Genomic DNA, 16,259 nt, shown 5'->3' on the forward strand with positions numbered 1-16,259 from the left:
AGTCATATGACTTAAATTCAATGGTAATTACATATGCAATTAAAATTTTAAAATCAGCCAGTTCCATGGTTTGTGCTACCCATGCCCAGTACATGTACAAGTCCAGGAATTGGTGAGGTGGGCTTTAATGTGATGCTTGAAGTTTTTTAAGCTAGTTATAGCTCTAATTTCATGTGGTAAGGCATTCCACAGTTTAGCAATGTAGCAGGAGTATAGAGAGTCACCTGAGCTATTTTTACTCCTGGTTACTTCAATTAGAGCTTTATTAGTGGATCTTAGAGAATGAGTACTTATATGGGGATTGAGGAGGCCTTGTAGAGCTGGTGTTTTATCGGGTTTATAGTACATTTAGTGGGCGGTAGAGAGTTGTGTAAGACTGAGTTGGTGGGGTAATTCTAACCAAGATAGTTGTCTTAGGGCCTTACAATGATGGGTTCTAGGAGGACAGCTAGTGCAGATTTAGCTATCTTATTATTGCAGGCATCTAGCTTGCTTAGGTCTGATTTGGAGAGGTTGTTAAGGATCATCACCCTTGCTGAATTAATTCTCCCAAGAAATATGTATGTCCCCCCAAGACAATGCCTCACCATTTTTCCAGCCTCCTGTGGGTTCTGTCTGTTGTTTCTCTCACTGTTTTCCCAACAATGAGCCATAGATACTTGCTGAGCTCTGCCTCTTTTATCTCACCTATTCCTCCTTTCCCCTTCTCTTTTACTAATCTTACTTCCACTTTATCTTTGAAACCCCACACAGACAATGACTGTGGGTCAAGAATGATCCAGAACCACAGAGAAGTGAGACAGACATATTGTCACTGAACCAATGTGTTGCCAAGCAGACCTTATTTGCAACTACTGTCATGTCCCTATTAGCACATTTTTTACTTAAAAAGTTGAAAGTGATAGCCTTTGCAGTTGGTGAAGCGTTCTACTTTCTGCCAACAAGTCTGGTCGTGCATTAGTTATGGTATACATAAATTCATAACTCAAGTTTTCTGTGCAGTATTTTATTTTATTTTACTGTGGCAGATGAGTTTTGCATACATATCAGCCATATTTCATTTTAGTGTGGCAGATGAGTTTTGCATGCATTTCAGCCATATTATTTTAATTTTGCTGTGGCAGATGAGCATTGCATACATTTCAGCCATATTTTACTTATTTTACTATGACAGGTAAGTTTTGCATACATTTCAGACATTTTATTGTACTATTGCAAATGAGCTTTGCATACATTTCAGACATATTTTATTTTATTTTATTTCAATGTGACAAATGAGCTTTGCATGCATTTTAGGGGTTATATCTATGCAGTTTAACTGTTGTCATTTTATTTCTATTTATGCCACAGTATAGTGCTCTACTTGTGTTATATACTTTTATACTGTATGATTAGCCCCTTTTCCATTAGTTGGACGCTAGTTATGTGGACATTTAGTCTCACCCGTCCAATCTCTTTTTTATTTCCCTCCTGCTACATTACCTGTGTAACTTTAGTTTTTCTTCTAACTCCTAAGGAGTTACCCACCCTACTTAACTCTGAATTTAAATCCTTTCAGTGTCTCTTATTCTCAAATAACAACATCCAATTTATAATTGTCTGCAGACTTGGATAACCAGACGCCAGGATGTAGGTCAGAAGGCCCAAGAAATAGATGTCAAGTAAGACAGGGTCCATCACTGAGCCCTATGGTACACCTCTGGTAAACATTTTGCTTTTAGAAGTGGGACCTGTCTATCTAAACACACTGGTTCTGTTAAACATCCAGTTAGCTATCTACCTCATAACAATTCTTATAGATTCATATGTACTTACGGTACTTACCATATTATGGATTTGTGATAATCTTAAGAAGCATAGCCTGACAATTCCATAGTAGTTTTAGCCCTTATATTTTGTAAACAAATGACCCAGAGAGAGGCTGAATGACATGTTGGGACATGTACATGTTTCACCTATCCGTGAGGGATATGAGTGCTAAACTGGGGGTTAATTTGCAGTTACCCATCTATTCATCCAAATTACGTTTAAATAGAGTAAGAGAAAAACTTTGTGTTTTTATTTGACGTGAGAGATGGTTCTGTATTTTATTTATTTTACAAGAGAGATTGAGATCCCTTCAGCAGGTGTTTATGATACCATTGGACTTAGAAATGTGCAATACATCTGACAGAAAAGGGTCTGTTGAAGCCCTATAGACAAGACAAATGATGCCTGTCAGAAACCTATTCTCACACTAAGAGCCGTGGAAGCAAACCCTTCTGTCCATAATTAATCAAACAACCAGTTAATGGAACTCTATACCCAGCTATAAAACAACTTTTCTTTCTAGCTCTGCATTTATATTTCTGTGTAGACTAGAATAACTTAAGGAATTGTAAAATGCAAGTGCAGGATTAAACTTATTTAACATAAGTATTTACCCAAAATTAGTACTATTACTTCTTACTGTCAGTATCAGAGGATAACAATTTTCAAAGAATCAGTGCTGCTCCCCGTAATCATTTCATTTTGCATCCTTAAAATCATCTAGTTTCTGCAGAAAATGGTTCTCATTATAAAAACATGAACCAAGAAGCAAGAATATCTCAGCTCCTATATCCAGATGGAAATAGTACCTTAAATAATACTTCAGTCATTTAAAAATAAATTCTGCTTTCATATACTTTCTTAGCACTTCTCACTTTCAGGTGTCAGATAATATTGTTTCTCAAAGAATGGAGACTACAAAGTTGTTTGTTTCTTCCTTATGATCTTTTTGTGCAGTAAAATATTGTTTCATTGTTAAAATAGCATGAACTGCAAGGCAATAATATGTGAGAGTCTATATCCAGAGGTAAACAGTGCAACAGATGAAATTTGCAATTATGTAGATTTCTCTTACATGCTTTGGCTATACATTCTCACTGTGGCATATTCCAGAATACCATTAATCAAACAGTCAAGACTGTGATGCTGTACATTTCTTCCCTATGAACATATTTACAAGTGCAAATATATGATGTAATTAATACATTCTTCCACTTGCAAATACTGTCTCAAATGATATTTCCAGTCATGTAAAATATTTATCTTGCTTAGAGTTAGCTATTTCATCACAATGCTGGGTATCACTTAATAGTGTTTGTGATGCTGTAGATTGCTTCCCCACAACCATCTTTTCTACAAGCTCATTTATATAATAGAATTAGCCACTAGATTGTTACCTTTTCTACCCAGATAAAAAACATTAACTGAAAAAAATGTTAGCTTTTACATCCACATGCAAACAACACACCAATGTCATTTGCAGTCATGTAAAACAAAGTGAAATATATTCCCATGCAGAAAAAAAAATCAGTTGGGTGAGTCAGATGTTTATACATTGTATCACTATTCCTTTTACATCTGATATCACTGAGATGTAAGATCAGCCTCTGTTTAAACAAAGATGAGGTTTAGCCAATGTAGAAACCCCCACATTGGCATGCTGCCATGTAATCAAGTGTCAAATATTCTAAGTCTTTGTGGTGTTTACAGATATAAAATGTTTTACGTATGTGTGAGCAATAACTACAATTACTGCATATACTATATTCCTATAATTTGTTGATTAAAAGGGACAATACTGTTTTTGTATTTAGAAAATATCTGACCAAAGTTTTACCCTTACAATAACTAAAATGCCATTTGTCAGAATTGCAGTGAAAAACGTTCCTGTTTTAATACTGCCCAATGTTTGTTCACAATATTTTTAATGCAAAAACTGTTATATCCAAATGTGGCAGTAAAACAAATGTCAGTTGCAGACTTCCTATTTTCATTAGGGTCCTGATAACACAAAATGTTATGTCTGGGAGATTTTTTGAAATCTGATATGCTTTGTTAATATCAACATCATGTAACTCTTCCTTTGAAATTTGTAGAAAAGTACCCTTGCCTTCTTATCAAAATCAGTATCTGTACTGCATAGACATCTCAGTCTAAAGAAAACTGAGACACAGGAATATTCTTCATAGTATATCTATGGTGGCAACTGTTGGTAGAAAGTAAAGAATTTTTACAAATAAAGGTCATAATAAGTTGTAGTATTTATAGAACCATCAATAGGCTTATTCAGTTACTTCTAAATAATTAGGTGTAAATAAATCAAAAGTGACAGTAAACGAAATGTGAAATTCACTGTGATTAAGTAATTGAAGAAATTCTTTAAGCTTCCCCTTGCACCACATCAGCCAGCAGTCATCCAGAAATGTCATAGCATTTCAATCTTAGACAAAAATATTTTGGTATCTGTGACACAGATACAAAGTTTTTCAAAAAAAGCCCATAAAAAGGTCTGCATAATTGGATGCTGAAAATGTACCTGTAGTAGTCCCACTAAAGTGTAAGTTGCATTTACCTTTAAAATAAAATATATTTTTATTTAATACCCTGTCAAGTGAGTTAAAAAAATCATTGAACTCACAAGGGTAGATATCAGCTAATTCCAAAAATTATTTAACATTACGTAAGCAAGCAGTATGGAAGAATGCTTGTATAAAGAGCTTGAACACCAAGGTTACAATGATATTAGGTATTATCAACTGCACTAGTGTCCATTAATTGTACAAAACTATACACAGTATTCCTTAGTCTAAAAGGAACATTGTAAACAAGGGGCTTCAGATATTGTTCCAAAAATATAGAAATTGGTTCAGTCAGTGGTCCCCCAAAACAATTGGTTTATCCAATGAGGGTAATATTAATTTATGGACTTTAGCTCATAAATAAAATGCCTGAGTTACTAGGCCTTCAATATTCTGCTTAATATCCTTAGAAATAATGTCCCGTATCAACTATATTCAAAAGTAAATCACTTATTTGTTTTTAAAAATTACTGTTGGATCCAATGTCAAATGTTGATAGTGAAAAACATTTGAATGGTAGCATATGACCTTCCGCACCTTTGTCAGCCATTGTCACAATTACATTTTCATTATTGTTCAAATCAATTGAAACCTTCCTTTCAAATGAAGAATGATTTTGACCAAAATATCGTAAGGTAGAGCAAGTACATTTATTTAAATCAGCTAAAACCAGTTGTTCAAACATTCTAATGGATGTTAGGGTGGGTTTAAAGTTTGGCTGTGGTGTGATATATATGAATCTATACATATATACACATACACATATACATAAACGTATGTACGAAATACATGTGTGTGTGTGTGTGTGTGTGTGTGTGTGTGTATACATATATATATATATATATATATGAATTTATGTTGATCCATTGAAATTACGTTTCATCGAAACATAATCCCTCTAATTCACTTTCACGAAAGTGCACTTTGTCGATAATGCACTTTTGCAAAACACAAAATGAAAAAAAAAACATAACCCCCCTCACTAAATCGCAAGCCCCCCTGCACCCCCCATGAGGGGGCTGCACCCCCCCCCCACTTAAATATACATACTCTGAGATTGCACTACAGTGGGGAAAAGGATATATCCCTTTATCCCCACTGTAACACGATTCAGGAAATCGGCTTTTGCAAAAGTGCACTTTCAATGTAGTGCACTTTCGTGGAAGTGGGCTCGTCCTTCTGTTTGTCGAAAGTACATTTCATCCACAAACAGAACCAGCAACTTACAAAAGAAGCAACAAAGCACATGTAAAATAAACTTCTTTGGCACAACATAAACGAAGCAAGGACAAAAACTTCTCTGGAACTGATTTATTTAAGTGCTTTTATTCTCCCATATTCTTTCCCTTCTTCAGAAATGAGATCAGGATCACAAAGGAAAAGAAAAGTATTGTTACACAAAGCAATAAATTCAGGATGAACCAATGACATTTTAGAAATGCAAAACAGATAACACTTCCTGAAACATGAATAAAGCATGAAGAAAACATGAGTAAAGTGAAGTATCAAGAAATCTGAGATTTAGCAATGCCATCTCAATGCACATTTTAAATTCTAGCTATCGTTTAAAACTGGTGCTGAGTCCACTCCCAGTAGGAGCTGCCATCTGTGTTCCTTCACTTCTAACAGTGTAGCATAGTCCTCAAAAAATAACTCTAGTTGTTCCAGTACTATGAAATTAAGTTTAACAAAAGTGGTACAAGATCTGGTATGTCTGCCCAGTGCATTATATGCATCATTCGCTCTAATCGCACCGTAATGTTCTTTGATTCTGAGAGTTTGAGGCAAGTCTTTCCAACATAGAAATATTTACAAGATACACAAATCGCAGCATAGATCAGAGCGAATCATGCTTATAATATTATTTTACATATATAAATGTGTGTGTGTGTGTGTGTGTGTGTGTGTGTGTGTGTGTGTGTGTGTGTGTGTGTGTGTGTCTGGTTTACTATAATTATAGCAATCACTACAATGTTGACTTGCTAAACAACACAACCAGAAGGACACAAGATGAAAATTCCAAAGACTACTTTGAACAATGTCAAACATTGAGTCACAGGAACAAGTGTTAACATGGGTCCAGAAGGGGGCTAAGTCCAGATATTGAACCAAGTAGTCCTTGGCATTTTTGTCTTTTGACTTTCTAGTCAAATAATTAAGTGATTCAACATTGTAGCATCCGCTAAAAAGATAGCAAACTATATATATATATATATATATATATATATATATATATATATATCTATATATATATATATCTATATATATATATATATATATCTATATATCTATATATATATATATATATATATATATATATATATATATATATATAGAGAGAGAGAGAGATACATATGGGTGTACTTCAAAGGATCAACATTTCACAATACTGATCCTCTGATCATCGAAGACTAGATGATCTATGTTATGAAACATTGCACATTGTGAATGGAGAGCGCCATACAGTGCGGAACAGGAAATGTATTGCTCTCTTCACTGTAGTGCGATCTCAAAGTTGGTATATTTAAGTAGCTGGGGATGTGGCGGTTGCAGGGTGGCTTGCCCTCCCCCCCTGCAAAACATGAAAGAAGACATTTTCACTTGTTAAATTTTTTTATTTTCAATATTTCACAACCTTGATCATCTGTTCTTCACTGATCAGAGGTTCAATCTTGTGAAATTTCAATCCTTTGAAGTAGACCCATATATATATATATATTGTAAAAAACCAACCAAATTCTGAAGAGATGTGCAAATAAACCAAATAACCCAAAGGAGCGTAGCCAGATGAACCCCACTGAGAATGTTCAATAACTGTAGGACAGGCCAAACCTTCGATAGTCTTCAATAAATCCAACCAATCGGTTAAGGTATAAAACGTTTATTACTGTGAGCGCTTTCACGGCAAAATAATAGCCGCTTCTTCAGACAAACAAACAACACTGCGCTGTTGAGGCGCCAAATTTAAAACAACTTACGGAGGTCTCCTCCCATAGACCTTCGTGCGTTACTTAAAGTGCCAGTGCTACATGTTCTAAATTACTAATAATGCAGTCAATGTATATGTACACATAATGCAGTACACCAAGTCTAGAATACATCAAAATAACAGGAAACTACAAAAGTTTCCCCATAGACCTTCGTGTGTTGCTTTAGGTACCAACACTACATATAGTAGATTGCAATTTCCATGTAAATACAACTTAACATATCTATGCAAATGCTTCATCTGACAATGAAACATACAGCAATCTAACATCTGAATAAAAGGTAAAAGCACGCACATATTGCACAACCTCGTATAAATATATATATAAAGAATGTGTAAAAAATATACATAAAAATTCATAATGTGAAAAACATATGAAATAAAATGTAGGAGTTAATGGTGCATGAATGCCCATGAACTACATCAGATACAAATTAGACAAAAACTACCAGTGATATTAAACACTAAAAACTCAAATAAATATCCAATAACCATATGTATGCATATATGTGCCTCATATTACATGAGGATGTTACAAGATGTCAAAATTATATAAATTGTATAAAAATTTTTGTGTGAAACATTATAAATCTCATACAACAAAAATGAAATATAAATGAATAAATAAAAACCTGAATGACAAAATGCATATATTCCATATGGAAAATCATGCGGAACTACCTACTGCCAGGCCAAAATTTGTATAGATAGTAGAAAATGTAGAATGTGTTGTGCATGAATGCACATGATGTAAAAATTATATAAATCGAAATGCAAATAGATGATAGAATTATATAAAGGATGTGTAAAATGTGCTGTTATCCAAGCGGTCTACCTTTGAGATATGGTTTAATGGATAGGACTTCATTTAGCCCTTTCTCCTTGTGCGCAGCCAACCTACAAATCCATTTCAGTTCTGCCTCCTCAGTGAGATTCACTATGTCTCCTAATCTGTCATTGGGTTTTATAACTTGTAATACTTGAAATAAAGGTTTTTCCTCAGCACATGTGTAGCAATATATTACATTTTTTTTGTTGATCTTTTGTTGTAGATGTTATCAAAGTTGATATCTGTCTGGTTAATTTTAGTAAACCCCTCTCTATATCTGTGTGTATGTCTCTACACTATTTTATATATATATATATATATATATATATATATATATATATATCTATATATATATATATATATATATGTATATATACATTTATGTTCATAGGTAAGTACTAGGCTATCTGCCCGAGGGCATCTATAAGCCTAGTCAGAATATGTTGGCTTTCGCCACCCCCTTAGATTAGTTCCTTGTGTCTCTGGAGGTTCCCAATGTCTCTGTTAATGAGTTCCTTGATGATGTGCACCATCATGGAATGGTCCGTTGTGGCTCCACCTTTGTGGAGCGGGATAACTGTTGCTGTGCGCCACTCTATGGGTACGTAGCCTGTAGAGAGGCTGAGTTTGAACAGTGTGTTTAGGTGAGGGGTTAGTTCATTTTGGAGCTTGTGTAAGACACAGCCTGGGACACTGTCCGGTCCCATTGAAGCTGTGTTTTTGGCTTTGGATATGGCTGTTTTAACCTGTGTGTCAGTGATTGCCGGGGCTTTACATTCTTCTGGTATGGTTATGGGCCTTTTAGGGGGTGAGAGGGGGGAGAAGTTTGCACTAAACCTGTCTGCCAGAATGTTGGCAATATCAGTCAGTTCAGTGTATTTTGTGCCATTCTGCACTAACTCAGAGCAGATCTGAGAGTTTCCACTTAGGTTCTTGACATAGCTAAAGAACGCTTTGTGGTTATCTTTAGAGGCCGGTCTTAAGTAATGTGAAGTTTGCTTTTGAAAAGTTTTTCACTGTGGTTTCCTTGATTTGGGGTGGGGGCAGAATGTGGATATCCAGAGTGATTAGTCTATGGTCTGATCTAACCAGCGAGGGGTTGACCTCTGGTGTGGAACACCGGTCACCCATGTTGGTGATGACCAGGTCCAATATGTTCTCACCTCTGGTGGGGGTGTTGACCAGTTGATCCAGGGCATTCGAGTTTATAAATTCTAGGAAGCATTGGGCAAGGGAGTTAGTACTTGAGTAATTCTCCCAGTTAAAGTTTGGGTAATTGAAATCACCTAATATTAGGGCGTTTGGTAGGACCTTCATATTTTTCAGTGTCTCCAGAAACATGGAATGGGGGTCCTGGGCCATGATGGGTGATCTGTAGCAAGCTACAATTTGAATTGCAGTTTTGCCTGTTGTTAGTTGCACATGGATGATCTGTGAGGCATTGTGCTGTGCCACTAACCTGGAGGTGTGGGTATTCTTGATGAATATGGATACACGCCCACCTTTTGTGTTTTGGTCCGGGTTCTGTTACCAAAAGTATGGTATGAGTTATAGCCTGGTAGGACTGGGGTGCTCTCTGGAGCCTTAAACCAGGTTTCTGTTACTGCACAGATATCGATGTTCTCCATACTGAGGAGTGCCTCGGGTGCATGCATTTTGAGGTTTAGACTTCTGGCGTTGAGTAGTATTACCATCAGTTTTTGGTTACTTGTGCTATTTACGGTGGTGTCTTTGTCTTTTGAGCCTTGCCTAAAAAAAGCAGTATGGGGGCGGCAAAAGCCTTGGCCAGTATTCAAAAGCCTAAGGGTGACAGATGCAAGCCATCTCTTGTGAAGCAACGTGGCTTGTCGAGCATGTCATCCCAGGTGGATAGATACTGGATCCCCTTTGAATGACACTAGAAACTTAGCCAATTGTTGAAATTGATCATTTTTTCTTTATACTGTGGCAACATTCTTGGTGAGGGCAGGATGTTACTCAGGGTCAGGGTCATACCAGCCTGGGTTATGCTCTTCCATGTCTCTTTTCATGTAGTCCAGGGAGGTATGTCTCAGGTCATTCACACCAACCTGGACAATGACAGAGTCGTATTTATACTTGTTCTGGAGCAACCCGAGTGCTTGTGTTATGTGGCAGATCCTGTCGCCTGACAGGCAGCTAACTGTAATCTTCTGTTTGTCCAGCCTAGTTAGTGGGACGTCAGTGTAACTGACTATAGAGTCGTCTTTTACTAGTGTGTTGGGTATGTTATTTTGCCTTAAGGGCTATGATTGCGTGGCACACTGATTATGTGAAGTATGTGTTTCATGGTTTGTGATGGGGTGTGGAGTTTGCTTGGGTGTCTGCTTTGGAGGCCTCTGTTGCTTTTGCAGATTTATATTTAGAACTTCCGAGTATATTTTTGTGTATTTATGTGTGTTATTCGCCGGTGTTGGTTTAATAGGTCTATGTGAGACTGGTGGTGTGTTGCAAGTATTTCCCTTCTCCTCTTGACTGTCAGTTCCAGTCTTGGGTTGAGAGAGCTTTGCCTCCAGTTTGGCTGTGTAATTGCATCTCTCGCATATATTAGTGTTTGGTGGTAGGAGGAGAGGGTTGTCTGTGTACATGAGGCATATATATATATATATATATATATATATATATATATATATATATATATATATATATATATATATATATAGGTTCATAGGCGTGTACTAGACTAATGGCCTTAGCCTAGCCCATAGGATTACCCTGACATTGTGCCACCTGACCTTAGTTTCCAGTGTGTCCGTTAAGTAGAGCCATTGTAGTGATCCCTGGGCTGAATTTTCTATTTCCCATCCACTCATCAGGATTTCTCTTGAAGAGGGCCAGTAAGGTGCTCTGTTTGACATGTATGGGAAGTCTATTCCATAGCATGGGCAGTCTCTGGGTTATGAACCTGTCCCTCCAGCACGTTCTATTGATTGTGGCAATGAGGTTGAGGTCTCTGGAGTGTGTGGTGCGGAGGGACTGGGATTTCTTTAGATGTAGCTTTTCTAACAGAGCTGGGTCAGACATGGATTTGTATGTCAAGCAGAGATTGCCTCTAAGTAGGCATATGAGACAGAGAATAGTTGTAGGTTTTTGAGTCTGTCCATATAGGACAAGTGTTTAAGGCCTAGGATCCTCTTTGTGAGGTACTTTTGCAGCCTTTCCAGTTGTTCCAGGTGTCTAGTGAGGTACATGCCAAATGGGGCATTGCACTCGATGATTGGCCTAATGAGGAAAGAGTAGAGGGAGACAATGACCTCTTTCTTCCTGGATGCAAAACCCTTAGTAATGACATGGGTCGCATAGAAGGACTTTCTGACCACAATGGCAATGTGGTGGTCAAAAGAGAGGTTGCTGTCAGCCTGTGTTCCCAGATGTCTTATAATGCCTTCTGCATTCAGTGGACTACCATCGATGTGGTAATTCATGGGAACCGGGTTTTTGTCAATGGGGATGACAACACATTTTTTGGCATTAAGCTTAAGGCCATGGTTCTGACACCAGTCGTTGGTCTCCGTGACTCCTTTCTGTAGGATGTCAACATCACTTGGGCAGTTAATAATAGCTCCCAACTTGCAATCATCTGTGAACGTTGTCAGCCAGAGTCCCTTCGTGTTGCCCTGGACTTCAGTGAAGTAGATATCAAACAGGAGAGGACCAAGGACTGAACACTGTAGGACTCCATTCATGACTGGTCGGCAGTCTGACTTGGAGTCAGCTACTTTCATAGTGTGGGTTCTGTCTGTGAGCCAGTTTGCAACCCACCTAGTGATACAGGGATTGATGCCTAGCTTAATGAGTTTTTCTATGATTCCTGAGTGGGGAATGATATCAAAGGCCTTGGCCAGGTCAAGGTAGGCTGTATGAACCACCTTGCCTTCATCCACATCTCTGGTGACTGACTCAAAGTTAACCAAGTTGAGCAGGCATGATCTAGCCTTCATAAAACCAAACTGTGTGGGATCCAGAGTTTAGAGATTCCCTATATCCTTGTCTATTAAGTCCATGATGATGTGTTCCATATATATGTGTGTGTGTATATATATATATATATATATATATATATATATATATATAATGGTGCAATCCAGAAGAGTGAACACTCATTTGAACAAATGCTTTTTATAAAAGTATTTTTAATGTGGTTAAATATCTAACTAGCATTATATCCAGACCAGTCAAATTACTTGTATTTACAGAAGACTCCCTCTTATACGGTCTTGCGGGGACTGGACTTTAAGGTGGATAAATGAATGGGTAGTTAATCAGAAAAAGCATACAAAATAATATTTATAGGTTATAAATCACATAGAATAACAGGATTTGTGTTAGTATGCATTTTTCTAATGAATATGAAGTCTAAAACTCAAATATCTATCATTATTTAGCCCAGAGGCCATGGAAGTGTTGTTGTTCTCTGTTGTCTTTTGCTAGGACTAAGGCAGAAATTTGATGGCCAGTTAAACAGGAGGCTGGTTAAAGATAGGCCGGATAAGAGGGAGTGTACTGTATTTACATTGGACTGATGATGATGTTGTCAGGCTACCAAAAAAATAAAACAAAACCCGCATTTGCTTAATAAATATAAAAATTAGAAACCAAGAATTTGGTCTACAGGCTCCCATGCAAAATGTCCTCGCATTTTCATCACTCATGACTCTACCCTTCTGTTCTACTCATGAGATAACATTAAGCCTGTGTGCATATTTTATGGATTACATGCTTGTCCAACATGTACTGTGTGTATTAGAAAGTAGTCTCTAGTTGCACCAGTAGGATATGTTTACCTTTTTATCTTTTTAGTTCAAAGTGTGCCGTAATCTTTTTATCAATATTACATTAATATGTGATTTTTTTTCTATGTAACTCTAACTTTATATCTTCAAGTGATTACTGACATATTTATTGGGGGAGAATGGGCCTTATTTTCTTATTTTGGGTCCAGACTTTGTGTTGTTTTCATTTACAAAATTTAGAAGTGCTTCTTTGTCAGTAATAATTTTGTGCATACCTGTATGTAAAGAAGCTTAAAAAATTAAGACACCAGTCTTGTGCATTTGTTCATTTACTAAAGCATAAAATAATTTATTCAGGGTCAGAAAAGAAAGTTTTAGTTGACATCTAGTAAAATTATCTCAGTAAAATCTTTTATTTTTCTTTTGTGTAGCTTTGGGAAACATCAATCTAAAACAATCGTTTGACATCCTTGACGAGAGCAGGACTATATTTCTTTCACATTTTTAAAAACAAAAAAACTTAATACAAAGAACTTAACTGCCCTATTGAGAGAGACCCAGTGACTGAAATACAATCATCATTGAAGACTGTCTCATATTCTTAACTCCTGGAGCAATTTTTTGAAGGCTGCAGCAATTTCATTCTTTATAACAACCATAGTATACCAAGATGTTTTAAAGGACATAAACTAGATCTGCAACAGACATTTAGCATGAATATTTTGTTAAAAAAAACTAATACAAATGAAAGTTCCTGGCCTGAACAGTAGTCTCATCTTCGAACTGTGTGACACTCATTCCAGGAATTAAAAAAAAAACAACAACAAAACAAAGAACTCGATTTATAAATACTGTATGTTGAAGCACGTGGTCATTTTTGACAGTCTGCATGCATGAACACTTCATACTTATTTTTTGAAATTCAAAGGAAGCGACATATTAGGATGAGGCATGAGAAGAAAGAAAAAGATTTCACTACTACGCTGTGAAAAGCTCAAAATCTTCTTGGGAATAATTAGTTAAGAGTGTATTCATTTTAACTGTATATTTATGTACAAAACAGAACTATATGTCTGAAAAGACTTGCAATATCACAACTGCCGCTGTATGAATGAAAATGTCAGAAATGTATGTAAAGGAGACTGCACAGCTGGTGCCCATGTATTACAGCAGTGTATCTTTTTGTTGATACTGGCATGTAATACAAACATATGCTGGAAAACTGTCCCACACAAGGAAGGCTGTTCTAAGGTTGGTGGCAGCATGTGTCCCGTGTCATTATTTCTGCATATACATTTTCTCTGAAATCTTATGTCTGGTGATGGCTATGATAGCCTTCACACAACTGTGCACTGCTAAATAGTTTACAATAATGTAAATATATATATATATGTGTGTGTATATATACCATAAGCATTAATACTGTGAATGCCTAAAGTATTTTATAAATAATATTGTTACTGATGAAAAGGATACAACCACTCTAAAAGAATATTCCTACATTACAAAGATGTGTATAAGTTGCAACTTTAGAAGAAAATATGTTGACCATTTTAACAATGGTCTCTTAGTAAACACAGAGCTGTTATTTTCTCGGATTTAATGTCCACTGTAAAATATTTCATTTTGAACATTTTTCTTTGTTTTTCTAAATCACCACTGAAATGAGAATTCTGGTTATCTTATTCATGGCCTTGCTTAAAAGTGTTAAAAGTATCCAAGCTGGTTTGTATAAAAGACAGCATCAGATGAACTACGAGTCTATTAGTTTAAATTTTTCTTGATTTAATTTTGACTGGCTTTTTTATTTGAAAAGTGTCCAGAATTATGCAGTTTGTTTTGTACTGTTAAACCTCCATAATCATAACTGTTCATGTCTATGTGTATGTAATTATATTTAACAGATGTATAAAAAATGTATCATGTACATATATCTGTGGCTAGTCAAAGTAATAACATTTTAGAATGAATTTGAATGTATATCATGGAAGAAAACTGATAGAAACATGCATACATTTAGCTTCAACTATTCTAGAATAACAGCAGTTTTATATACTGCATATTCTATATAATAGCCAGAATCTGTTTAACAAGAGGATACAAATGCATTTGTGCATTGTATTTAGGACAGCAAGCCAAATGTTCCCAAGCATACAAAGTCCTGATTTCTCTCCTGATAGCTGTTAGCCTTATATCTCATCTACAAATAGTAAATTCCTTTATGACAAAAACCTGACAGGGTGGAGTACTTGCAGCTGAAGCATGCACATAAAGATATGGGTTAAAGATTTAATTGTCCAATATTCTGTAAAATGCAACTGATAACTGTGCACGTCTCTTGAAACAAAACTGCAAACTGATAAAGTGGTAACTCGCTAGTGTTCTTAACGTTTTGTATGAATAGGACAGCTTACATAAAATGCAAACATATCTGCTCCACACATCTCAAACTTTTATTTATTTCATTTTATTTTTTCTTTTTGACAAACTGGTGAGAGAACTGGTCTACTGACCCTTTTCAGCCAAGACGTGGGCAAACATCTCTTACTTTAATAAGAAAATACTTATTAAATTTGAATAATATTAACTAAAAAAGAGTAGTCAATCGCTGCTAGCTTGGAAGATGTGCAAGTATGATAGTAACCTCTGACTTTTGGAACTACAAACCTATATATGAGCAATACATCATTTTCAAACATAACCCCAGCATGAACTTTGAAGTCACTATCTATTATTTCATGACAGGCATTTTGAAAACATAAACATTGTATTTCCTTATAAGTAATTGTAGATAAATAAACTTATAGTAAGGTAGCATGCAGTTAAACACTGGTTCATCTCTTATGTTTGCCTTTTATTTATAATACCTTAATAAAATAAACGTTGCTTTGGATTTTCCTGTGTTACTTTTGATTGCACTTAAATAGCTTATTGGTAAATACTAAGCAATCAGTCTGCAGACTACTTCACACCTAGCCAATAACCAGAGAGTGACCAAAGGTGAGAATCAAACCTAGTACCTTGTCTTTTTCTGAGATAAACACTGTATAGGTCCATAGGTGTGCACTAGGCTAATGACTATGGGAGCCTTTTTACACTAGCCATGCATCCCGAATATCTGACAAATTCTGGTAACCTTGATAAGTGTAAGCAGGGGCTTAGGAGATGAAACATTTACAAGCAGGGGCCTGGGAGGTGAGCCATTTACAGGTTGCCTGTGTCCATTAGAAACATGGGTGCCAAACCAGGGACAAATTTCCTGTTGCCCATCCAGTTTGGTTAGGGAGGAACTCTGCTTTACA

General features: G+C 36.2%; 1 protein-coding gene across 1 annotated transcript in view; it reads left to right on the forward strand.

The window, feature by feature from the left end:
* Positions 1–15,850, forward strand: part of ADAM22 (ADAM metallopeptidase domain 22) — a 2,281,988-nt gene extending 2,266,138 nt beyond the window's left edge. Inside the window, exon 32 of the mRNA XM_044066314.1 lies at positions 13,389–15,850. Coding sequence (XP_043922249.1) covers positions 13,389–13,409 — 21 coding nt within the window. The 3' untranslated portion in view covers positions 13,410–15,850. The remainder of the gene's footprint in view (positions 1–13,388) is intronic.
* Positions 15,851–16,259: the final 409 nt, after the last annotated feature.

This window comes from Protopterus annectens, chromosome 3.part1 (genome assembly GCF_019279795.1).
Source record: "Protopterus annectens isolate FY-2018-M chromosome 3.part1, PAN1.0, whole genome shotgun sequence".
Lineage (NCBI taxonomy): Eukaryota > Metazoa > Chordata > Ceratodontiformes > Protopteridae > Protopterus > Protopterus annectens.